This window comes from Salmo trutta, chromosome 33 (assembly GCF_901001165.1).
Source record: "Salmo trutta chromosome 33, fSalTru1.1, whole genome shotgun sequence".
Lineage (NCBI taxonomy): Eukaryota > Metazoa > Chordata > Actinopteri > Salmoniformes > Salmonidae > Salmo > Salmo trutta.
Genome location: NC_042989.1, coordinates 14,692,600 through 14,720,383, shown reverse-complemented (window position 1 = coordinate 14,720,383; position 27,784 = coordinate 14,692,600). Strand labels below are relative to the sequence as shown.

At 41.5% G+C, this 27,784-nt stretch overlaps 1 protein-coding gene across 2 annotated transcripts in view; it reads left to right on the top strand.

Moving 5' to 3' along the window:
- Positions 1-14,087, top strand: part of LOC115172441 (syntaxin-binding protein 6) — a 121,395-nt gene extending 107,308 nt beyond the window's left edge. Inside the window, exons 5-7 of one of the 2 annotated variants that reach the window (XM_029729883.1) lie at positions 4,562-4,672; positions 9,518-9,675; positions 11,912-14,087. In XM_029729883.1, the coding sequence (XP_029585743.1) occupies positions 4,562-4,672; positions 9,518-9,675; positions 11,912-11,935 (293 nt within the window). In that variant the 3' untranslated portion in view covers positions 11,936-14,087. The remainder of the gene's footprint in view (positions 1-4,561; positions 4,673-9,517; positions 9,676-11,911) is intronic. The other variant, XM_029729884.1, reaches the window with a different exon arrangement.
- Positions 14,088-27,784: the final 13,697 nt, after the last annotated feature.

Genomic DNA, 27,784 nt, shown 5'->3' with positions numbered 1-27,784 from the left:
TTGGCCCAGGGTTGTCCGGGTTAGGGCGAGGGTTTGGCCGGCAGGGATGTTGTCCCATCACGCACTAGCGACTCCTGTGGCGGGCTAGGCACAATGCACGCTGACACGGTTGCCAGGTGTACGGTGTTTCCTCCAACACGTTGGTTGGTGTATCTGGCTTCTGGGTTAAGCGGGCATTGTGTCAAGAAGCAGTGTGGCTTGGTTGGGTTGTGTTTCGGAGGACGCACAGCTCTCGACCTTCGCCTATCCCGAGTCCGTACGGGACTTGCAGCAATGAGACAAAACTCGAACTACCAATTGTATACCACGAAAAAGGGGTGAAAATAGGAAAGGTGACGTGTAGAATTTCAGGATATTTGCATTAAAACTGCAAAATTGCATCTCTGCCACATGGCAAAATGTATAGAATTGTAGGAAATTAGCCAGTGACGTAATGTCAGTGCGACTGCACCTTTGGCCATGGCCACGCCCACCACCTAAGCCCCATTTTGATCCAGAAAAAGCTCTTGGTCAGATCTAGTGTTCTCACTCCAAGGTCTGTTTTGTCTTTCAACTGAAAAGTTCTTCATTCTATATGTAGAGAATGCCACTTACATGTTCAGATCTGATTTGTTGTATAACGACACTGAGTTATTATTCCCATTTACTTTGAGGACTTTTCATTTTAACGATTGCCGTTCCTAAAGGCATCATTAAATGTACCTAATGATCTTTAACTGTATTATGATACATCATCATTAAATCTACCTAATGATCTTTAACTGTACTATGATACATCATCATTAAATCTACCTAATGATCTTTAACTATACTATGATACATCATCATTAAATCTACCTAATGATCTTTAACTATACTATGATACATCATCATCATTAAATCGACCTAATGATCTTTAACTGTACTATGATACATCATCATCATTAAATCGACCTAATGATCTTTAACTATACTATGATTCATCATCATCATTAAATCTACCTAGTGATCTTTAACTGTACTATGATTAATCATTAAATCTACCTAATGATCTTTAACTATGATACATCATTAAATCTACCTAATGATCTTTAACTATACTATGATACATCATCATTAAATCTACCTAATGATCTTTAACTATACTATGATACATCATCATCATTAAATCTACCTAATGATCTTTAACTGTACTATGATACATCATCATCATTAAATCTATCTAATGATCTTTAACTGTACTATGATACATCATCATTAAATAGTTTGTTTTACTCCTGAGATGATGGAAAAACCAGTCCACTGAGAACTAACCTTTAGTCACAAGGAATATTAACTCACTCCCACACTCTAATAACTAAAAAATATACACAAGCTTATAAAAAAAAATAACATGGCTTCACATCCCTACGTTCACAACACAACCAATTCCTATATGAATTGACCACCTAGGTAAGCAATATGAAGTAATTTCCATATTGTAGCAGGTTATCCTTACAGGGGAGGTAGAAGGTAGCCTATTGGTAGAGAGGGAAGGCTTCCTCTGTGTTCCTGAGCCAGAGAGGGGGTTGTGGAAGACCCTGTTCTTAATCAGCTGTAAACCTGTTCTTGAGACCTGAGAGGGGAGCTATAGTAGAGAAATATGAAGTTTGATCAAATGTAATTCAATGGGCGTACTCCAGAAAAGCTATTTGTATTAACATTAATAAGCAGTTATTTTGAGAGGAATATTGCACACTGATCATTTATTCTTTATAGACGCAGTGCTACTTGATCATTATTGTAACAATGCATTTAAAAATAGATCATTCCCTCTATAGAAAAAGCTGTATTAGCCAATTACTATTCAGTAGAAGACAGTTCCTTTCCATTCCCAGCTACTCCTGCTCTTAAAGTCCCCTCTACTCCTCATTGCTATATGCCTCTGCCCTGATCTTCTCCCTCTTACATCATAAACCACAGCTTGTATGTTTTTCTTCCTCTTTTAACTTGTACAGTGTAACCCCTGACAAATACAGTAGTGTATTGCTGGCTGGGCTGTAGTTATAGTGTGGGTAGAGGTTATTGTATTGTCCTCTGGGGGGCTGAAGAATAGGCCAAAACATAGCGAGAACATCTGTGGCCTATCTCTCATTCACTCTGTCAGACACCTCCAGTTAAATGGCCATCTGCATACTGGGTGTAATGGGATGTTGTGTAGTGTCTCACTTATGCAACAACACACATATATACTTAAAACACCAACACAAAGCACGCTCGGTATTGGTTTCATTATTCCAGTATTTTGGCAACGGTTTTTAGTTTATTTATGTAACCACCAGCTCAGCTAGTAATTGACTCAAAAGATTAGTTTTTACTATCAATATCCAATCCCCAAATCTGCTAATGCTTTCAATCTAATAGACTTAGATTGGATATAGACCATAGAAAGACATTGACCTGGCAACGCCATGCCTGTTCAATCAACTCAAAAGCCAACTCTCAGCTCCCAGGAAGCACAATGAGTAGCGTGACTGCCAACGGACGTGACCGCACAGCCAGAGACCTAGTGACAGTAGGAGGAAGAGGATGTCAGAGTGCTGCCACCACTGTCCCCTCCAGTTTAAGTCTCACACCAGTGCAAAACAAATATCATGACGCTGCTCCGGTGTGGGACAATAACTGTGTGGGACGCCCCTCTTCTGACTGACCAGCATGGGGAATAGGGATGACAAAGCAACTACCTCTGGAGTATAGGACCCTATTCAACATTCACATACACTACTAGATTAGATAGTTTGGTATAGATATAGCTTGAACGTCTTTAGTGTAATCACAATGTACAGTATTGTATTGCTTTACTGGACTCGTTAACTTCCCAGATAAAAAATAACATCCTGCTGTCAATGTAACAATAAACAAGGTTCGTCCCGTTGAACTGTCACGAAAAACACATTGAGTCAAATGGTCAGGAACCATGTTGCTTACACACTACCTTGTTGGGGTTGACACGATCACTATAATGGTGTTTGTGTGTTGAAGGCTTTAATAGACTAGTTGTTGTCGTAACTGAGGTGCCTTCGATAACATACTTATTACTACACTGCTAGAACACACAGGACCTAATGACCCACTGGAGGATTCTGGGATATTGCCCTTTCTTGCTGATTTAGATTTGCCTTTAACACAGAACAGAGGCGCTTACTCTACACTGGGTCACCCTGACAGGCAATTATCTATTCTACACAAGAGCTCATCTTTGTTAGCTGGGCAAACACAAAGAAATGGCTTGTCACTTTGCCACCGTTTTAGTGAGGCAGAGTTATATGTGTTAGTGAACATGATATTAATTGGCAGGCTGGACTCAGGGACGGTTGTTCTTATGCGTTGAGAGATTGTAAAGGTTTGACAGGACAAGGTTGTCAGGCTTACTGTGGATTCTGTTAGCTTATGATGAACTTTATTCATCCTTTCTTTATTGAAAAGGCCTGGTCTGGAATTATAATACAGAGCTGGGCTTTAAGGTGAGGGTGTAGGCACTCTCCATTGCTGTACTTCCCCTTGTGGTAACAGAATGAATTCCACACAATGGAGGTTTAGACCAAAAGGTTGTGCAATACACACAAATAGGACACTTGGTCCTATTCTTTATTGGCTGAAATGTTAAACTACGGAGTGCACCTTTTTTAATGCATGTGGTTAAATAATGACAATCATTATTTTCTCATCAAAGATTTCCATCTTGGTCACGTCTTTTGGTTGTCGCCTCACTAGTTATGTGTAGGTGATGCACGAAAAGCCTACCTCATCCTGAGACCGCTGTGAACTCCCTTTAGAGCCGTGTGGAGATGTGCAGCCAGGAACTTGTGTAGTGATACTTGATGGGCCGTGTAATAGGGCCTGAATTAAAGCAGCGTTGCTGGACTCATTTTGTTAAAGCCACGTTATCAGGATCGACTGAGGCTGTAGCACGCGCTCTTCCCCACAGACTCTCATGGGCCTCTGCTTAAGTGGTAGAGCGTGTCTTAAAATAGTGAGAGGGAGTTTAAAATATTGGCTGCTGCTTTTATCAGTTTTTGAATTCTAGGATGCTAAATGCTAATATATGCTCCTTTTATTAACTTTTGAATCATTTTGGAAACTATCATACAAATGCTTACTGTCAGGAGGGAACTTCAAGCAGAATTTACACCATTTTAAACTGTTGTGAGATTTCTTATGGGAAACTGCTGATAGATTATGCAGTCAATTACAACTCAAGTGAAAATGTGTTACAATACAGGCTACCTTTCAAGTTAATAACAAACAATACTTAATTTCTACTTAAACGGTCCCCTAACTTCCCTAATCTATTCCAGTTACCCCAAATTAAAATATTTGATTTCTTTCCTAATTCACTGTTTGAACGAAGCCCTTTTAATAACGTAATACAGTAATTCTATTACATTATTTAACCAAAATTAACAAAAATGACCATATTAGAACAAACTGTACTGTGTTGTAATAAGTATTAAACAACATACAGTAATTTCTTCGGTCTAACAGATAAAATAACAAAAACAAATCCAAATTAAGACATTCCTTTTCCATTTTCTTGTCACAGACGATGAAACTGTAGATTCAGTCGTTTTCCGTTGCAAGGTCTTTTTGAACAGAATGAGGAAAGAAGTTGTTTTAAACAGTCGACGCCAAGGTCGGCGGCTACTCTTAGAAGGTAAGCAGGAAACAAATTTTACATTCAACTAAAAGAATTCATCATTTTTACTAACAAGGCAGTTAAGCTCTTCACTCTTCGATCTTCAAATTAATGATATAACATTTGATGGCTTACAGAATGTACAGTGTGTTCTAGAATATCTGTATGCACACAGAGTATAGGACTTCCAAGTGGGATACTGTCATTTTGAGGGACGGGTGTACAGAAAGGGCTCCTCTTTTAGATGCACAGTTTATGTGAGTTATGAGATCGACGATCACCTCACTGTCAGCCTTTCAGATTAAACAAGCTAATTCACGCCGAGGAACCATGTCATCAACTTAAGTCTTATCTTCTCTCGACCTCAAGCACAAGGACAGTAAATGAGCGTTACCTACATTAGTCACCTCAATACCAATTCATCTTCAAACTGTCCTAGGAACTAATATAAACAAGGCAATTATGAACAGGGTTATGGTTTTTCAGTATAATATGCAACCCTGACGTTTATCTCTTTAAACTTTCATGAGGGTTACAGTACTTGAATACCTAGTAGCAATTTGCTCTATTAGACCGACAGTGTCTCTTCGGTTCAGGGACAGAATGTTCCATGTTTGTTCCCATTAGCATCCCCACTCCCTGACTGCTGCAACCCTATTAGCAGAGCAGTGACAAAATGAATGGGCAACTCTACTGTAACCGTGCTGAGAATGTCAGAAGAATCTTCCCCTTTCTCCTAATGACTTTAAAAAAGTGGATTAACACTGTATTAAGAAGAAAACGGGTGGCTTAGGTTAGAAGTTTTGCATGAATTAGGCAGCAGAAAAGTGGAGAGGGGGGAGTTAGGGAACGTTCAATGGATTTGTCTCCTTGGTTTCTCCGCTGCTGGGGGGGGGTCGGTGGGTACAGCAGTATGCCCAGTGTGATGCCATCCTGTTGGGGAGCTCTGCTCTACAGGGTGGGTGACATGTTGAGTTCATCTTGTGTTGGCTACGTCAGTCTCTATTGACGGCTGTGTATCCTTCTCACTCTCCCTTTTTCACTATCTGTTTTGCCTTCTCTTGAGCTCTACATCTCTCTCAACTCTCTCGTCTCTCCTCCTCTCCCCATCCCTGTCGCTGTGCACAGCATGTGCAGCACCATGTTGAGCTGCAGGGTGTGAAATTCTTACTGACAAACTAAGGATGACAGGGGAGTGAGTTACTGTAGCTACACAATGCTACAGCTGTTCCATTTTTCAGTAGCTCTGCTTTAAGGGGAACAACGACAAAGGCCCTTTGGTCATAACTAATATGGAAAGCTTTTGATGAAATGTGTAATGTACAGATTAGTAGGTGGGACTGTACTCTACAGGAGAGTCTCTCTACCATAGATATAGAACCCATCTCTGATCTCTACCCCCTTGTCCTACCACACCCACACAGAGACTGCCTCAGGGCAGCATTCTGGCACACTATTCATACTGGATGGTAATTGACTCTGCTTGAGCTTACCTCTTTAAGATAGTTGGCCTATGCAAGGGTGTGTTTGTGCTAGCAAGCATGCGTGTGCCTCTAAGAATGTATTCCTGAGCGTATGCTTGCATTGGTCTGAGTGTAGATGTATTAACTGGGTGATTTACAGTCCGGTTTTCCCAAACTCTGTCCTGAGGCCCCCCTGGGTGCACGTTTTTGTTGTTGTTGTTGCCCTAGCACTACACAGCTGATTCAAATAACTAACTCATCAAGCTTTGATTATTTGAATCAGTTGTGTAGTGTTAGGGCAAAAAACAAAACGTGCACCCAAGGTGAGATGGTGGGGGCTAGGACCGAGTTTGGGAAACCCTGAATGGCATAAACAATCGAGCAGGCTTTGAGAGAAAGTGGCGATTGACAGTCATCATCATGTTCCTGCACATTAAAATGGTTCCATGTTCACAACCACAACATTATATTGTGTCGGCCTGACTTGTGGTCACTTGATTATAGAGGTCAAAGGCTCAAGGGATGGAATCACCCTGGAATTGTGTTTTTGGATCATCTTTCTGGGTTCATTGTGGGGCATTTCACTTTTCTTCAACTTTTGTTGCAGAAGAAAGGGTTTTGCCTTTTTGTTTTACAGGCGCGCCCTGATTATATTGATAACATGGGGATGTAGAAACGCATTCTCCCTCCATTGTTGATGTAGGAGTTCCCTGGTCATAGGACACAGCATCAGGAAGGTTAGATTCCTTTACAGGGATAGTGAGCGAACCATTTCAGGAAAAACTCACCAGCCAAACACGTACGTTATCGTAACACATTTCTCCCCCCCAAAAATGTGCCAGCTCTCAACCCTTTTTGTAACACTGAAGTTACATTTTTCTCTGAGCAGAGATTACTTTGGTTTCCCGAAAAAACCAACCCAGAGGTGCTTGTTAAAAGCAAGACATCACTCCCCCATGTTCTTGTAAAGAGAAACCTCAGTAGAATCAGAGGACAGAGAGTTGAATCACCATGTGCTCCGTCACTCCTTCAACTCCCCCTTACAGAATGACTGCACCTTCATCAACTCTACAGAGTAAAGACTCAGGTCCTTAGTCAACACACAACCTGCCTCCCTGCTACTCTTTTAAATTACATTCACCATAGGAGGGGACTCAACCAGCAGCTGGCTGGAATTGCCCAGCCCAGGAAATGGAGTGAGAGTCGGGAAAGAGGGGGAAGACTGTGTGGGATGGAGGGATGAGGGGAGTGTTAATCTCTGGGCCCTCTCTCAGCGGAGAGAGGGAATTAAAGGGATGTGGACGGAGGTGAAGAGGTCTCATCACTTCTCTGCTCTCAGGGGAAGGAGAGGGTTTTATTAATTAAAGGATGGGAAGGGTGACGTAGAGGGAGACATGTCACTTGTGTCCCAATACAAGTCCTTATTTCAATACTGTAAAGAAGATGGAGGCCACAGCAACACTAGATAAACACATTTCTCCTTCCCTACACTGTAATTAAACCCAGAGCCTAGCCAAAACCTTTCCACTTGGAGATCTTCTACAAGTCGAAACGCTTCCATGGCAAAATGTTGGAACTGCGGTGATGGCGCTGGGTTTGGCTCAAAAATGTGTAGTGTCTCTGTACTCCTAATGTATTCCATTATCCATGAAAATGTGTAGTGTCTCTGTACTCCTAATTTATTCCATTATCCATGAAAATGTGACATCTGGCTTTGGGGTGAGTATCTACCGGAAGGGTTGTGGAATCCAATGGGTTGCTTTAGCATTAGCTAGCTTTGAATGAAACGGATTTTACTTTATCAAGTTAACTTCCTTTGAAGGAAAGCAGAGAGTAGAGGAACACCAGCTGGCATCTCGTCTACGTTGGGCTGTCATTTAACCCGCTGCGCCACAACTCCAATTATTTATCAGTCAGCGTACCTGTCTGGGCGCCACAGCACTGCATAGCCTACACTCTACAGTATGGGTTCCCTTTGGGAAGACATGTTAAAATGACTGGCTGGGTTCAGTATTTTTAGTGGCTTCCCTCTCCTGCAACATAACCTGGATGTCCTCAATCTTCCTATTCAATTATCTCAAAGCAGAAATGGAAGCAATATTGTCTCATCTTCTAACTACAGACCCTTCAGAGAAGTGGGGAAATGGGACATATTGGAAGATTTGTTATATTGTCAAAGCCCCGTTATAGAATTGGCTCTGTGATTGTTTATGATTGGTTTTGATCTCATGGGATGTTTGGAACTGAACTTTAACCCCATATTTCACTTACGGTCATCTAACACTGAAGGCCTCATTTACATTGAGTTCCGCTGTATTTCCTATTCCTTCCACAACTAGCCAGTTGAGAGGAGCACGTTATCAACTCTGGCCTCTTTTCTTTTTTTTTGGTGGCGTTTCTTTTTGTCCATTGTTCATACAGAAAATTGCGGTACCAGTCCCCAGTTTCGTTGAAAGAATGGCTTGTTCACAACTTTGGAACAACTGATCAAAAAACATCCCCATTGTCTTCTTTCCCAGGCAACCAAAGAACCCCAGCCAGGTCAACAATAGAACACACTTCAAAGGAAAAGCAATGCTCAAAACTATTCAAAGTGGCATGCTGCCCTTGGATATATCACCACATAAAGAGATGATTATAAAGTACTGGCGCTGCACCAGGGTAATGGCTCTGAAGTGAAAGTTTTGAGCAGACGGCGGTCCCCAACCAAAAGCAAGGATTGTTAGCGTAGTGCTAGTCGACGGCAGGCAGCGCTCCCCAAAGCCGTAGATGAATAGCTTGCCAGTTTGAAACATCCGCAGGGTCGGTGCTATCGGGGGAAGACCGTATTCTGTTATTTCCTCTCATCCACACAGCTGTGCCGCCAGCGCAAGGGGTTCAAAGTCGAACGCACTCGTTCCCGCTTTGCTATTATCACACTGTCTGAGGAGGAAAAGAGAAGGAGCTGCCACTAAAGTTTTACTAAAGAAAATAAGAATAATAACCCTTGAGAAACACCTGGAGCTATTTGGAATGCTTTTAGTTAGAGAGTTGGAGGACTGTGACAAGTTTATTTCATTGGCTCATTTCTTACAGGAAACCAACCTCTGTAGAAAAACTCATTAGCTGGCTTCCTAGGACGTCCCTGATTGGAGTTACCCAGTTTTTCACCTGTTCCTTGTCAATAATCAAAGTCCGGCCAGGGATGCTGAATGAAACATTAACTTCTAAAGCAGAGCATTTCTGTAAGGCTCATGTCACTGCTGCATTGAGTTATTTTGTTGAGAGTGATTCATACTCTGTTGCAACTGCAGCACCTCACCCTCTTCTCCACCAAGGCACTGTATAATTTATTATATTTATCCCATCTCTTTTCCCCTCTGTCTACCCCCCCTGCTCCCCCTTTCTCTCTCCTCTCCAGGTAACAGTATACTCCACTCTGCAGCAGACAGTGTGACCAGTGCTGTACAGAAGGCCAGCCAGGCTCTTAACGAGCGAGGGGAGCGGTTAAGCCGGGCGGAGGAGAAAACAGGGGAGATGAAGAACAGTGCTGAGCAGTTCTCAGTCACCGCACACAAGGTGAGACACACACACACACACACATAATCACGTGTCACATATCACATCATTACAAGGGCTTGCGGAGTTTTTCCTTAACACATGAACTGAACAGATCAAATGTAAGCCCTACAGTAGGTATAGGCTATAACATTTCTAAAACATAATCACTCATTATCGCTTGGTGATGCCATGTAACCCACATTTCCCAATTGTCTTTGACTAACAATTCATCCCATCTATCATGAAAATGTAAACTCAGTAGGAGAAAGATCTAACAGTGTTCTACTTCTTGAGGTGATTCAGTTGAAGTGGTTAGTTTGTTGCTTCTGGTTCACTAGCTAGATGTTCTTGTTAGGAGTCCCCCTCTCCACAGTGCGTTCCTCTATTCTGTCCATCCCAGCTCTTCTCCATGGGCTTCTCTCATCCTCTCCATCCAACTGTATCCCTCACACAAGTAAAACGAATCACCTGCTGCTTAACGATGTCATTAGCATAATATGGTTTTGCTGCAAAAGCGGGAGTAAGAAATATAATGATAAATGAATCATTCTCCGCTTCTAGCACGCGCCCACGACTGTGATCAATTCCAATAACTTTTTAAGTAGCTAGCTTTTTTTTTCGAGCCTGCTTCTGTCATCGCCTGTAAAAAGGGGATCTCCCCACTTCGGTTGACCCACTGTTCCATCCACTCTGGACCGGAATTCGTTTATAAAACGAAAATGCATTAATTTTGAGCACACAAATGAATAATACATTACTGCAATGGCGGTCTAATTGAAAGCCATTTGATGGGACATGGTCGGCCCCTCACTGTTAACAGATAAAGACCCTGTGGTGTGAAATGAATCAAGCTCATGGGAAAACTCTTTAACTCAGAGAATGGCCCTTTAACTCCCCATGCCATACAGGCCCAGTCATCAACTTCCCTATTGGGCTCCAGCTATTAGATGCTTAATTGTACGGGCTATTTAATTAATTGGTTGTCTTGCACTTTTTGAAAAGTTAAGACTCACTTAAGCATGTACAGTATGTGACTTTGTTAAAAGCTGCAGCCCTATACGTGGATAACCACTGTGTCATTTGGTGTTAGCTAGCTACAGTAAATGCATTCTGCAATGTCTTTTCTGCCTGGGGATAACATTGAACTAAAATCCTTAAGAACATGAAGTAAATAATCTTTCCCCCTCTTGAGTCTTGATGTTAAGAGTTGGGAACGTTGTATATCTGCCAACTATTGTACAGTAAGAGGGCAGGTTTGTGGTTAGAATCTTGTAAACTTTTCATCCTTGTCATGCCATTGAACAAGATATCACGTCTCCCTCTTTCTACATGAGATCCAGTATTTTTTGGTTGAAGCTGAGAGCATACGGTATCCTGTGCTGGACTTCGTAACAAGGAAGAAGTTCTGTGTCAAGGTGACCTGGAGCAGGAAACCGCACTGCAGGTTCTGTTAGTACGTCTCTGCAGTGTCTCCCACCTGCTTAGGCTCTGTGACAGTCTCAATAGCACCACTGTTGTGCTTTCAGCACGGCTGTCTGGTCTGTGCTGCAGCTCTGCTGCCCCCACTTGTTAGCTCTGGAGATTTCAACCGCCTCTATTTTTAACTGTAGGCGAGTAAAGTGTGTGTGTGTGTGTGTGTGTGTGTGTGTGTGTGTGCAAAGTGTGTGTGTGTGCCCTTACGTGTGTGTGCGCACGTCTCTGTGCGTGAATTAGATTGGTGGCCCTGGCCTTTTCTCTAATGAGCCTCCAGCCAGGCCTATTAGAACCCTTGTTAATGAGCCAGGGTGATGAAAACACTGGGGCCTGGGCCTCTTACCAAGCCTGAGGAATAGCACCACTCTAATAGCTATCATTCCTCTCTGCCTAGAGAATAGACCCTGCTTCTCCCTGTTCTATTACTCACCATGCCAACCATGTTAGCTTCCACCAGTTGGGAAAACAAAGCAGCATCAATTAGATTATTTTACTTAGTTGGTGGTTGGTTTTTAATGTGCTAGCTAACTTAAGAATTGACTGGTTAATTGACGGATTAATAGATTTTGCATCTCACTTTGTTACTTTTTTAGGCACATTTTTGAATGATTTGTGGCAACCCCAAGACATCTATTCAGAAGGGCTGTTGAAGAAATGTTTAGTTAAATTGCTTTCTCGTTTGGTTTAGTCACTGTATAACGTTTATATATCCCCACAGCTTACTATTGTTGACATGTAGCCTACTTTTTGTCCCCTCTCTCTCTCCCTCCCCTCTCCACAGCTGGCCATGAAGCACAAGTGTTAAACCATTGCTAAGCCTTCGGGGGTAGGGGTCCGCCAAGAGCGCCAGACGCCATTAAGGACGGATTTCTGATTTTATTATTCTTACAACTTTTAACATGATTACTCTTGTTAACAATGGTAACATTTACATTTTGTGTTGTTGTGTAGCTACCTTGTTTCTAATGAAGAATATATGATGATGTGGAGGGGGAGAAAGAGAGAGGGGGAGAGCTCAGACAGTTGAGAGCAAAAGTTTCACAGCTAATGCCTCTTTCACTGCCTCCATTGCCCCCAAAGTACTCCATGACTTTACCCTGGCAAATCATGGAAATGGTCACTGCCATCCCCAACCTAGACAAACACACACACACACACACACACACACACACACACACACACACACACACACACACACACACTGTCCAGATCTCCACCCCCAAAAGGAGCAACTCTTCAACTCAGCTGTCTCTTTCAAAGAAGTAACTTTATATATACAGTGCTGGAAGAGGAGAATTTAACAAGACAGAAGAGATTAGATGACGTGACACATGCGTATCACATGATGGCTATTTCCTGTACTTGGAGACAACAATGTACATCCCTGTATGTGAACATTAACTTGTTAAAAAATATTACATCTCTTTTGCCATTTGACTATTTGGCATCATACTGTTGTAAAGGCTCATTGGTGCATTCATTCATTGCAGACATAATATTAGCCAAATGTGTGAAGGACATGTTGCTTCAAAAAACTCCTGCTGGAAGACTATATTTCAACTAAATTGTATGAAATGTGCTGTTTTGCAACAAAAAAAAGTCTTGAGTGACCAAGTGTTCAAGTGCATGGTCTGTCAAAAGGTTGAATGAAACCTACAGAGTAAAAATGAGCATTTAGGCTTTACTTTTGGTAACATTTCCAAAGGGTTATTGAAGCACTTGGTTGTAAGGACAAGATCAGACTGTTTATTGTAAGGTGAAAGACTACAGTACCATTTGTAAATTAGCTCCAACTGTTGTTAACAAGCTTATAAATGTAAATTCATTCTACCACAATCTCTGAAAATAATATTTTCATTCTAACCCTTTCGATTCCAAACTTGGTCACATCTTGTAATTATTGTTTAATTGGGGTTTATTACATGTTTTCTGTAAAACAGCTGATTGACACATCTTCACTAGCAGCATTGTACAGTATTGGTGTCCATTCACTGACTTTGTAACCGTGGCTTCATCACAAACAAGTAACCACCCACAGTGTGGGTATGTTTATTACTTTTAGATTTTAGATTATATGTGTCTTGCTGTTACAGTGCACTGACAACCTTACCTTGCAGAGCACTGTTAAGTTCTTAATGAAATTCTCGTTGCCTCAACTTCTAGTCTGCTTTAGTCCTAACATTTTGGATATTCATTGTTTTTAATAAAAATATTGTAACTAATATGTATTATGGTTATGAAAGTGATTTTGTTTTGCTAGTGGAAGCCCCTTAGTTGGTCTCTGAATAAGTTATTATCCTTCACTTTTCATAGGACCAGATGAGGTCCCTAAACAACGTGCAATGGTTCTATATTGGTGCCTTTTTAAACACAGTCTTTCATTAGTACTTCAACAGCATGCGGTTTTACTTGAGCAGTCTGATTGTGTTATGACAACACTCATGGTAACCCAGGCGAACAGTGCCTTGCTATATTGATAACCAAAGGGAGAAAGTAAAGTATGTTTTGTACCAGGTTTGAAAGAGGGTGTTGCTTAAGATGTATGGTGCTTGTTGGAAGTGAATTGTGTGAGGAATACAGAAGGCCATAGTATGTAGAAAAGGCTGAATAGGTAGTTATTACAGAATGAATAGGTAGTTATTACAGAATGAATAGGTAGTTATTACAGAATGAATAGGTAGTTATTATAGAATGAATATGTAGTTATTACAGAATGAATAGGTATATTACAGAATGAATATGTAGTTATTACAGAATGAATAGGTAGTTATTAGAGAAGATCTCAATACTAGTCAAATCTAATACAGACAAACACCGTTATTTTCAATTAAACATAACAGACCAATACGTTTTAGTTTGAATGTAACATTGAGTTATTTCAAAACATCTGTCTCGTTGTCTATATCAGATTGCATACCATCTAAATAAACAGAAATTGTCTCAAGTCTCTCTTTAAATTGTTGACAATGTTGTTTTTTGTGTGGGGGGTGAATTTGACAATAATGCCAATAGATTTTGTAGGAAACTAGAAAAAGTCATGGGAGAGGCAAGATATGTATAGGTAGTGGTAAGGAGTAGTGAACTACATGTAGTTCAACTAGTCATTTAACTACATTTTGCAGTAGCTTGGTGGTAGTTGAACTAAATTCAAATCTTGGAAGTGTTTTCAGTGTTTTCATTACTTGTTTGCCATATAGTGGTGTAGTTAACTAATGGAACTACACAATACTTTTTTTGCAAAAAAAAAATATATAGTTAAAGTAGGCAAACATTTTTTCTTTTTCGGCATCAGACCTGCCTAATTATCACTGGAAACATACTTTTTGTGTTTAATAGGCTAAATGACACATTCGGTTAACACCTGACTGCAGCGTGAACTTGCATTTTGTAGTCAGAAATTTCAGATTTAGATTTGTCAATTTATCACAAAGTAGTTTGAATATATTGAACTACTTTTTCAAAGTCACTTTCTTTAGTTAACTAAACTATATTTGTATTAAGGGTAGCTTTAGTGTACCTTAGCTTCTTCCACTGTGAAGGGTATATTTATAACTTCTCCAATGCTATGTACTGTAGGTCATACCCTGTAATCCACTATCCCTTTTTGTGAGGGCTAACATTATCACAATGACACAGCATGTGTGCAGGCTTATGTCCAAACATCTACACTGAACAAAAATATAAACGCAACATGTAAAGTGTTGGTCCTATGTTTCATGAGTTGAAATAAAAGATTCCAGAAATTCCGAAGCTTATTTCTCAATGTTGTGCATAAATTTGTTTACATCCCTGTTAGTGAGCATTTTATCCTTTGTCGAGATAATCCATGCACCAGACAGGTGTGGCATATCAAGAAGCTGATTAAACAGCATGGTCATTACATAGGTGCACATTGTGCTGGGGACAATAAAAGGCCACTAAAATATTCAGTTTTGACACAATGCCACAGATGCCTCAAGTGTTGTCATGCTGACTGCGGGAATATCCACAAGAGCTGTTGCCAGAGAATTGAATGTTAATTTCTCTACCATAAGCCACCTCCGTTGCTTTAGAGAATTTGGCTGTATGTCCAACCGGCCTCAGCCGCAGACCACATGTAGCCACGCCAGCCTAGGACCTCCACATCTGGCTTCTTCACCTGCGGGATTGTCTGGGTGTGGAAATATTTGAGTCTGTAATAAAGCCATTTTGTGAGGAAAAACAAATTCTAATTGGCTGGGCCTGGCTCCCCAGTGGGTCAACTTGGCTCCCCAGTGGTTCAACCTGGCTCCCAAGTGGGTGGGCTTGCCTATGCCCTCCCTCCCAGGCCCACCCCTGGCTGCGCTCCTGCCCAGTCAAGTGAAATAGATAAATGCCTAATTTATTTCAATTGGCTGATGTCCTTATATGAACGGTAACTCAGCAAAATCTTTGAAATTGTTGCATGTTTTATATTTTTGTTCAGTATATATTTGACATATCACAGGTACTGCTTTTCTCAAATTCCCCAACAGATGGCGATGCAACTGCAAACAAGTATGTCTTTTGTGAACCCTCAATACATTTGAGTTCATCATATATTCATCCCAAATACATATATGAATGTTCTTGTGAAGTTCAAGTTTTAAGTTCTCTTAATGTTTATTTTATTTGTGCCATTTGAAGTTCACCAGTTATAGGCGTACTGTAGAGACTGCAGGTGTGTACAGTGGGCCATAACATGCCAAGCTATTGTTTCTGTTGCTACAACTTGCTGATTTTTTGGGCAAAATACTGTCAAAAAGGTGTCCCGTTCTTTAATGCTGCACCACTAGGCCAACATGTTTTCTTGTCTATCCCTTATCCCTATATAAAAGTGCTCAAGTTTTTTTCAATGGAGTTGAGGGAGATGATGGTGGGCGGACTGAACCTCCGACTCCATCGAGTCACTGTCAGTTGATACTTTTAAGAATGTAAATTCTTAACCCTTACAGTGTACCTATGTTTGTCCTCTGTAGCTGCGTGCCTTTCTTTGTTTGCTGAAATCCATACTTTTTAATAAAACTTTTGGCAAATACAACCACAAACTGCTTCCTCATATCGACTGACGGCGACTCGATGTAGTCGGAGGTACACGCCGCCCAGTCATCACAACCCAACTTAACCAAGATGTACAGTGCCTTCAGAAAGTATTCATACCAATTTGACTTATTTCGCATTTTGTGTTACAGCCGGAATTCAAAATGGATTATATTGATTTTTCAATTGATTGGACATGATTTGGAAAGGCACATGTCTATATAAGGTCCCGCAATTGACAGAGCATATCAGAACAAAAACCAAGCCATGAGGTCGAAGAAATTGTCCGTAGAGCTCCGATACAGGATTGTGTTGAGGCACAGATCTGGGGAAGGGTACCAAAAAATGTCTGCAGGATTGAAGGTCCTCAAGAACACAGTGGCCTCCATCCTTCTTATATGGAAGAAGTTTGGAACCACCAAGGCTCTTCCTTGAGCTGGCCCGGCCAAACTGAGCAATCGGGGGAGAAGGGCCTTGGTCAGGGAGGTGACCAAGAACTCGATAGTCACTCTGACAGAGCTCCAGAGTTCTTCTGTGGAGATGAGAGAACATTCCAGAAGGACAACCATCTCTGCAGCACTCCATCAATCAGGTGTTTATAATAGTGGCCAGATGGAAGCCACTCCTCAGTAAAAGGTACATGACAGCCCGATTGGACTTTGCCAAAAGGCACCTAAAGGACTCAGACCATGAGAAACAAGATTCCCTGGTCTGATGAAATGAAGATTGAACTCTGGCCTGAATGCCAAGTGCCACGTCTGGAGGAAACCTTGCACCATCTCTACGGTGAAGCATGGTGTTGGCAGCATCATGCTGTGGGGATGTTATCAGAGGCAGGGACTGGGAGACTAGTCAGAGTTGAAGGAAAGATGATCGGAGCAAAGTACAGGGAGATCCTTGATGAAAACTGTTCCAGAGCACTCAGGACCTCAGACTGGGGCGACGGTTCACCTTCCAACAGGACAAATCCCCTAAGCACACAGCCAAGACAACGCAGGAGTGGCTTCGGAACAACCCTCGGAATGTCCTTGAGTGGCCCAGCCAGAGCCCGGACTTGAACCCGATCGAAAATCTCTTGAGAGAACTGAAAATAGCTGTGCAGCAATGCTCCCCATCCATCCTGACAGAGCTTGAGAATATCTGCAGAGAAGAATGGGAGAAACTCCCCAGTCGAAAGTGCTTCAACAAAGTACTGAGTAAAAGGTCTGAATTATTTTGGCAAACATTTCTAAAAACCTGTTTTTGCTTTGTCATTATGGGTTATTGTGTGTAGATTGAGGGGGGGGACAATTTAATAATTTTTATAGGCTGTAACGTAACAAAATGTGGAAAGTGAAGAGGTCTGAATACTTTCCTGAATGCACTGTATTTGTATCCATTCATCAATAGCGTCTCCCAGGTCTTCCTCCCATTTTTGTTTTACATGTTTTGTGTCATCGGGAAAAACCTTGATCAACCCTTAATAGAGCTTAGAAATCACCTTTAGACAGCTTCAGACAGACTTAAAATAGTTTAAATCTTTGAAGCGTCTTGCTTGTCCGAGTGTTTTCTGCACCGAGATAATAGTGTTGTATCTGCGAAAATTCACCTCAGCTCTGTCAGACTGGTCTTCCCTGGCTGCCTGACCCTGCTGAGACCCTGTCACAATCTGATCCTGCTCAGATGAGGCATGACAAACAATTACATTTGTGTACATTTATACGTTTTATTATCCATGAATAGAATCAGTTGAAATTACCATTATTCCCAGATCCCAGAATGTCGCCTACCCATCAACTCAAGCTGGAACTTTGTATCCTATCACTGATTGTTATAATATACTGTGAATGTCATATGAGCTCTGTGGAGTGGTCTTCCCTGGCTGTCTGACCCTGCAGAGACACCTGTCACCATCTGATCCTGCTAAGACATTAGTATAGTGTTGTGTACTGACTGCACCATGACAGTGAAGCCTTTAGAGCTGTTTATACTGTGTCAGTATGAAAAGTAGGGAATTAGCTAGGGAAACTGACAGATCAACAAGGTTACGTTGCTATACTGACTAATAAAACCTCAACTTTTGATTCAGGTCTAGTGTGATTGAGGCAAAAATAATAGCTCATGTTAGTGAGCTAGCTAGCTAAGGCTAACGGTGCTAGCTAATGGTACATCAAGTTACTTCTGTTTAAACAAGACAAAACATTTCCATACACACAACAGCTGTTAGATACTGTAGCTACAGTAGAGCTAAACTGGCTGTGGTAGCTACTTGCTAGCTGCTAGAAGTTCATTCACTTCAGTCGAGAGGGGATGAAACATTAGCTGATGTAACATGTCAGTTATACTACTAGCTCAGCACTGGGAATAATTGTTTTATTCTGTCGAACAGCAGTTAACTTGCCAGCTCGATCATTCAACTAAAGAGTAGCCAGTTTCTGCTCTGCTTGTTTTTACAACTCTGAGAGAAATCGCAACCCAGACAGCAGGTGCCTCTGTTCATCTTTCCTGTGCTGGTCCTATATGCCAGCCTTTCATAAGCATTGCCTTCACACAGCTTGTCCACATGCTCTGTGGTGTCTGTGCGGTCCTAAATCCAGCTGGCTGAAACTGGAAAACAGCCTACCCAATTGTCAGCATGGTCCTAAAACACCGGTGCCATATTTTGTAAGACAGTGCAATAATAAAACTGGAAGGGACTAAGGGTGGTCATGTCCCCAGTGAAAGTTGCGCCCCTGCATGTTATAATTACCTTTGGCAGCGGTTACAGCTGTGTATCTTTCTTGGTAAATCTCTTAAGAGCTTTGCACACATGGATTGTACAATATTTGCATTAGTCTTTAAAGAATTCTTCAAGCTCTGTCAAGTTGGCTGTTAATTATTGCTAGCCTGCCATTTTCAAGTCTTGCCATACATTTTCAAGCCAATTTCTTCCAAAACTGGAACTAGGCCACTCGGGAACATTCAAAATCTTCTTGCTAAGCAACTCGTGTATATTTGGCCTTGTGTTTTAGGTTATAGACCTGCTGAAAGGGGAATTTGTCTCCCAGCGTCTGTTGGAACGCAGACTGAACCAGGTTTTCATCTAGGATTTTGCCTGTGCTGAGCTCTATTCTGTTTCTTTTTATCCTAAAAAAAACTCCCTAGTCCTTGCAGATGACAAGCATACCCAGAACATGATGCAGCCACCATCATGCTTGGCAATATGAAGATTGGTACTCAGTGATGTGTTGTGTTCGATTTGCCACAAACATAATGCTTTGTATTCAGGACATAAAGTTAATTTCTTTCACATTTTATGCAGTTTTACTTTAGTGCCTCATTGCAAACATGGTGCATGTTTTGGAAAACATTTTATTCTGTACAGGCTTCATTCTTTCCGATCTGTAGGTACTCCACAAAACTAACCTAAATGACAATGTTGTTGATCCATCCTCAATGTTCTCCTATCACTGCCATTAAACTCTGTAACGGTTTTAAAGTCACCGTTGGCTTCATGTTCATATCCCTGAGTTGTTTCCTTCCTCTCTGGCAACTGAGTTAGTAAGGACGCCTATATCTTTGTAGTGACTGGGTGTGTTAATACACCATCCAAAGTGTAATTAATAACGTCACTGTGCTCAAATGGATATTCAGTGTCTGCTTTTTTTATTTTTACCCATCTACCAATAGGTGCCCTTCTTTGCAGGGCATTGGAAAACCTCACTGGTCTTTGTGGTTAAATCTGTGTTTGAAATTCACTGCTCGACTGAGGGACCTTACGGATAATTGTATGTGTGGGGTACAGAAATTAGGTAGTCATTCAAAAAGCAATGTTAAAACACTAGTATTGCACACAGAGAAGGTCCATGCCAGTTATGTGACTTGTTAATCACATTTTTACTCCTGAACTTATTTAAGCTTGCCATAACAAAGGGGTTGAATACTTATTGACTTAAGACATTTCAGCTTTATAATTTTTTATTACACTGAACAAAAATATAAACTCAACATGCAACAATTTCAAAGGTTTTGCTGAGTTACAGTTCATATAAGGAATTTAAATTGAAATAAATGCATTAGGTCATAATCTATGGATTTCACATGATGGTAATACAGATATGCATCTGTTGGTCACAGATACCTAAAAAAAACGTGGATCAGAAAACCAGTCAGTATCTGGCGTGCCCACCATTTGCCTCATGCAGCGTGACACATCTTCTTTGCATAGGCTTTGATCAGGCTTTTGATTGCGGCCTGTGAAATGTTGTCCCACTCCTCTTCAATGGCTGTGCGAAATTGCTGGATATTGCCGGAAACTGGAACACGCTGTTCTACATGTCAATCCAGAGCATCCCAAACATGCTCAATGGGTGACATGTCTGGTGAGTATGCAGGCCATTGAAGAACATTTTCAGCTTCATGGAATAGTGTACAGATCCTTGTGACATGGGGCCATGCATTATCATGCTGAAGCATGAGGTGATGGCGGCGGATGAATTGCACTACAATGGGTCTCAGGATCTTGTCACAGTATCTCTGTGCATCCTAATAGCCATCGATAAAATGCAATTATGTTTATTGTCTGTAGCTTATGCCTGCCCATACCAAAACCCCACTGCCACCATGGGGCACTCTGTTTACAACGTTGACATCAGCAAACTGCTCGCCCACACGCTGCAATACACGCTCTCTGCCATCTACCCGGTTCAGTTGAAACCGGGATTCATCCGTGAAGAGCAGAATTCTCCAGTGTGCCAGTGGCCATCGAAGGTGAGCATTTGCCCACTGAAGTTGGTTTTGATGCCGAACTGCAGTCAGGTTAAGACCCTGGTGAGAACGATGAGCATGCAGATGAGCTTCCCTGAGACTGTTTCTGACAGTTTGTGCAGAAATGTTTGGTTGTGCAAACCCACAGTTTCATCAGCTGTCCGGCGGGTGGCTGGTCGCAGGTGAAGAAGCCGGGTGTGGAGGTCCTGGGCTGGCGCGTTAGAAATGGTCTGCGGTTGTGAGGTCGGTTGGACGTACTGCAAAATTCTCTAAAACAATGTTGGAGGAGGCTTATGGTAGAGAAATTAACATTCAATTCTGTGACTACAGCTCTGGTTGACATTCTTGCAGTCAGCATGCTAATTGCATACTCCCTAAAAAGTTGAGACATCTGTGGCATTGTGTTGTGTGAGAGAACTGCACATTTGGCCTTTTATTGTCCCCAGCACAACATGCACCTGTCTAATGATCATGCTGTTTCAGCTTCTTCATATGCCATACCTGTCAGGTGGATGGATTATCTTGGGAAAAGAGAAAAACAAATCATTTCTGGGATCTTTTTATTTCAGCTCATGAAACATGGGACTTTACACTTTACATCTTGCATTTATATTTTTGTTCAGTATAATTTGTAGGTATTTCTAAATACATAATTCCACTGACACAAAATCTCAATTAATTCCACTGACACAAAATCTCAATTAATCTATTTTAGATGTAGGCTCTAACACAACCAAATATGAAAAAGTAAAAGGGTGTGAATACTTTCTCTAGGCACTGTACGTATCGTGGGATTGAGAAACCCACCTACCTATACCCTAAAGTCCCTCCATACCTTAGACACACTATGGCAGTGGCACTGTTTAGCCAGACATTCCGTGTACAGTACTGTGTGTCTTTTCTGCTGTGAGACTTGTCTATAGTGGGACTTCCATCTGCCCGTAGTAGGTCCTTATTAAACATTATTGATTGTGTGGCACTCTTTGTACTGGTATTAATTGGATGACTTTATTCTGGTGGACTAGGACTGGGGTGAACTGGCATTCAGGATCACCGGTTAGTAGAATGTCTGTTGATATAATCAAATAGTCGGTTACGCGTTTCAATGTAGGAAGCCCCCTCAGCAATGTGACTTGTATTACTTTCTTACAATAATACTCCGATTTTTAGGAAGTTTGCTAATGACGCTATTCAATTTTATTCAATTATCCATGTTATTCCACAGACCAGATCTGGAGAAGTATACGGTAATTATATCCTTCTACAATAGCACAGCAGGCAGGACTCAAACCCACTCCCAGATGAAGACTTACATTTGGATGGCAGGCACAAGTGAGCAGAATTGAATCTTGTGAAAGCATCTATATTATCCTCCTGTTCTCACCCACCCACTAATAGTGCTTTAATAGCATAATTAACGATCCTGTCCCTTTGACAAGCAGGGGAGTGGGGTACAGTAATGATGTAGAAATACATGATCTATCTTTACTGCCCGGGAGGGTAACTAAGTACCCCATAAAAATTCTCCGGAGCCGGGCTTTGCTGTCATGACTCGCTCCCCAAACAGGCACTGAATCATCCTCTCCTCCATTCCTCCTAAAAACCTCCCAATAGCCCACCTGCCCTGTCATAAAGGGGCCTGGGCCTGTTCCAAGGCTAATAGGACTGCTGCAGCCTCTCCTGTCCCAATGCACACCAGCACAGCTGTTAATGGTCAAAAGACAAAGTTAGCTACAGGTAGTTCACAGCGATGCTCAAACTAAACCTGACCCTGTCCTCATTGGTGTCCGTGTTCTGCTTTAGCTAAGCCTAACTTGGCATCTATTTGGAATTGGCCACCCATCTGTACCTGGTTTCCCCAGATCTAAATTCATCTCCAATAAAAAGCAACTCTAGAAAAACCAGTTCAGTGAGACAGGTCCTTGGGGGATTATTTATTATACTGCATGCAGGGCTGGAGGAGTGTTGGTACTGTACTTTCATATTTTACCACTAGGGGTAGTAAAAGCCCTGTCAGAAATGTTCCACTACCCAGCCATTCAGTATGCCAGGGATCATCAACTATGTACATTTTCCCCAGATTTTTCTCCCTTGAGTGGCTGGTCAGGGGACCGGAACATAATTCTAAAACATTTGGAGATTGCAAATTGACCGCAAGAAGCCCAAACAGATATATTTTACTAAACACAATCATTTTTTACCTTGCTTACATTTGCATACAACCATATATACTGAGTGTAAAAAACATTAGGAACACCTTCCTAATATTGAGTTGCTCTCCCCACCTACAGAACAGCCTCAATTCGTCGGGGGATGGCATTTACAAGATGTCGAACGCGTTCCACAGGGATGCTGGCCAATGTTAACTCCAATGCTTCCCATAGTTTCCCATGTCAAGTTGGCTGGATGTCCTTTGGGTGGTGGACCATTCTTGATACACACAGGAAACTGTTGACGGTGACAAACACAGCAGCCTTGCAGTTTCTGACACACACATACCAGTCCGTCTGGCACCTACTACCATACCCTGTTCAAAGGCACTTAAATCTTTTGTCTTGCCCATTCACCCTCTGAATGGCACATATACACAATCCATGTCTCAATTGTCTCAAGGCTTAAAAATCCTTCTTTAACCCGTCTCCTCCGCTTCATCTATACTGATTGAAGTAGATTTAACAAGTGACATCAATAAGGGGTCATAGCTTTCACCAGGATTTACCTGGTCAGTCTATTTCATGAAAAGAGCAGGTGTTCCTAATGTTTTGTAAACTAAGTGTATATCTATATTATGCGTGAGAATACTTTGGAACAGATTTCCAAAATAAATCTAAATATTGCTCAGAAAACTTGGGGGGCCAAATAAAATCATCCGCGGACCGCCAGTTGGGGAACCCTGCAGTACGCTGTAGCTCTTTATTGTATTGCCAATTGATCACCAAGTGTAATTATTTGTGTGTGATTTGGTCTTGGTGGATACATTGACTGTAGTGGAGAGGTGTGAACCACTGGTTGATTGAGGGAAGTTCGATAACTTAATTGTCAGTGAAGGCATTGAGGAGAAAAGTCTCCCAGCGTCTGGAAAACTAGCATACTCCAGTGAATCTACTGAGCTGCAGGTGTAGCAGTAGGTCTGTCCTGAGAGGATGTATGTAGACTGGCATTGTCCCATTTAGACCCAGAGAAAAACCTATTCTATTTGGACTAGATTAGGGAAATATACAGTGCATTTGGAAAGTATTCAGACACCTTGACTTTTTCCACATTTTGTTACGTTACAGCCTTATTCTAAAATTGACAATAAATAATCATCATCAATCTACACACAATACCCCATAATGACAAAGCGAAAACAGGTTTGTAGAAATGTTTGCACATTTATTAAAAATCAAAAACATAACTTAGCCTTCCCTGTAGCTCAGTTGGTAGAGCATGGTGTTTGCAATGCCAGGGTTGTGGGTTCGATTCCCACGGGGGGCCAGCACAGAAATGAAATGTATGAAGTTGTATGAAATGTATGCATTCACTACTGTAAGTCGCTCTGGATAAGAGCGTCTGCTAAATGACTTAAATGTAAATGTTATTTTGATAGATTCAGACCTTTTGCTATGAGACTTGAAATTGAGCTGATAAATTCAACTGATTGGACATGATTTGGAGTGGCACAGACCTGTCTATACAGTTGAAGTCGGAAGTTTACATACACCTTAGCCAAATACATTTATCCTCAGTTTTTCACAATTCCTGACATTTAATCCTAGTAAAAATTCCCTGTCTTAGGTCAGTTAGGTTCACCACTTTATTTTAAGAATGTGAAATGTCAGAATAATAGTAGAGAATTATTTATTTCAGCTTTTATTTCTTTCATCACATTCCCAGTGGGTCAGAAGTTTACATACACTCAATTAGTATTTGGTTCCATTGCCTTTAAATTGTTTAACTAGGATCAAACGTTTCGGGTAGCCTTCCACAAGCTTCCCACAATAAGATGGGTGAATTTTGGCCCATTCCTCCTGACAGAGCTGGTGTAACTGAGTCAGGTTTGTAGGCCTCCTTGCTCGCGCACACTTTCAGTTCTGCCCACAAATTTTCTATGGAATTGAGGTCAGGGCTTTGTGATGGCCACTCCAATACCTTGACTTTGTTGTCCTTAAGCCATTTTGCCACAACTTTGGAAGTATGCTTGGGGTCATTGTCCATTTGGAAGACCCATTTGCGACCAAGCTTTAACTTCCTGACTGATGTCTTGAGATGTTGCTTGAATATATCCACACCAGTCCCTCCTGCAGCAAAGCACCCCCACAACATGATGCTGCCACCCCTGTGCATCACGGTTGGGATGGTGTTCTTCGGCTTGCAAGCCTCCCCCTTTCTCCTCCAAACATAACTATGGTCATTATGGCCAAACAGTTCTATTTTCGTTTCATCAGACCAGAGGACATTTCTCCAAAAAGTACGATCTTTGTCCCCATGTGTAGTTGCAAACCGTAGTCTGGATTTTTTATGGCAGTTTTGGAGCAGTGGTTTCTTCCTTGCTGTGCGGCCTTTCAGGTTATGTCTATATAGGACTCGTTTTACTGTGGATATAGATACTTTTGTACCTGTTTCCTCCAGCATCTTTACAAGGCTGCTGTTCTGGGATTGATTTGCACTTGTCGCACCAAAGTACGTCCATCTCTAGGAGACAGAACGCGTCTCCTTCCTGAGCGGTATGATGTCTTCGTGGTCCCATGGTGTTTATACTTGCATACTATTGTTTGTACATATGAACGTGGTATCTTCAGGCGTTTGGAAATTGCTCCCAAGGATGAACCAGACTTGTGGAGGTCTACAATTTTTTTTCTGAGGTCTTGGCTGATTTCTTTTGATTTTCCCATGATGTCAAGCAAAGAGGCACTGCATTTGAAGGTAGGTCTTGAAATTCATCCACAGGTACACCTCCAATTGGCTCAAATGATATCAATTAATCTATCAGAAGCTTCTAAAGCCTTGACATTTTCTGGAATTTTCCAAGCTGTTTAAATGCACAGTCAACTTAGTGTATGTAAACTTCTGACCAACTGGAATTGTGATACAGTGAATTATAAGTGAAATAATCTGACTGTAAACAATTGTTGGAAAAATTACTTGTGTCATGCACAAGGTAGATGCCATTGGAACACAGGAGTGATGGTTGCTGATAATGGGCTTCTCTACGCCTATGTAGATATTCCATAAAAAATCTGCTGTTTCCAACTACAATGTTAATGTTGTAAATGACTAATATCTACACTATTTCTGATCAATTTGATGTTATTTTAATAGCCCAAAAATTTGCTTTTCTTTCAAAAACAAGGACATTTCTAAGTGACCCCAAACCTTTAGTGTAAGTATTCAGACCCTTTGCTGTGAGACTCGCAATTGAGCTCAGGTGCATCCTGTTTTCATTGATCATCCTTGAGATGTTTCTACAACTTGATTGGAGTCTACCTGTGGTAAATTTAATTGATTGTACATGATTTGGAAAGGCACACACCTGTCTATGTAAGGTCCCACAGTTGACAGTGCATGTCAGAGCAAAAACCAAGCCATGAGGTCGAAGGAATTGTCCGTAGAGCTCCGAGACAGGATTGTGTCGAAGCCCCTAAAGGACTGTCAGACCATAAGAAACAAGATTCTCTGGTCTGATGAAACCAAGATTGAATTCTTTGGCCTGAATGCCAAGCGTCACGTCTAGAGGAAACCTGGCACCATTCCTACGGTGGGGCATGGTGGTGGCAGCATCATGATGTGGGGATGTTTATCAGCGGCAGGGACTGGGAGACTAGTCAGGATCGAGTGAAAGATGAACTGAGCAAAGTTTTTTATTTATTTATTTATTTTACCAGGTAAGTTGACTTAGAACATATTCTCATTTACAGCAACGATCTGGGGAATAGTTTCAGGGGATAGGAAGGGGATGAATGAGCCAATTGTAGTCTTCCCTGTGGCTCAGTTGGTAGAGCATGGTGTTTACAACGCCAGCATGGTGTGTGCAACGCCAGGGTTGTGGGTTCGATTCCCATGGGGGGCCAGTACAATTTATTTTTAATAAAAAATAAAAAATGCATGAAATGTATGCATTCACTACTGTAAGTCGCTCTGGATAAGAGCATCTGCTAAATTACTAAAATGTAAAATGTATATGTAAGCTGAGGATGATTAGGTGGCCGTGATGGTATGAGGGCCAGATTGGGAAGTACAGAGAGATCCTTGATGAAAACCTGCTCCAGAGCACTCAGGACCTCAGACTGGGGTGAAGGTTCACCTTCCAACAGAACAATGACCCTAAGCACACAGCCAAGACAATGCAGGAGTAGCTTCGGGACAAGTCTTTGAATTTCCTTGAGTGGCCCAGCCAAAGCCCGGACTTGAACCCGATCGAACATCTCTGGAGAGAACTGAAAATAGCTGTGCAGCGACGCCCCCCATCCATCCTGACAGAGCTTGAGAGGATCTGCAGAGAATAACGGGAGCAACTCCCCAAATACAGATTTGCCAAGCTTGTAGCGTCATACCCAAGAAGACTCAAGTCTGTAATCGCTACCAAAGGTGCTTCAACAAAGTACTGGGTAAAGGGTCTGAATACTTATGTTATATTTATGCATATTTCCTTTTTAAAACATTTTCAAAAAATATCTAAAAACTGTTTTTGCTTTGTCATTATGGGTTATTATGTGTAGGTTGATGAGGGAAAAACACAATTTTAATCAATTTTACAGTAAGGCTGAAACAAAATGTGGAAAAAGTCAAGTGGTCTGAATACTTTCCCGAATGCACTGTAGCTATAATTTGAAGTCGTTCAATTTGATTGAACATTTGCTACATTGCGTAATGGTTTGTATTGAACGACACGTTTCCCCAAAACGTTCTTCAA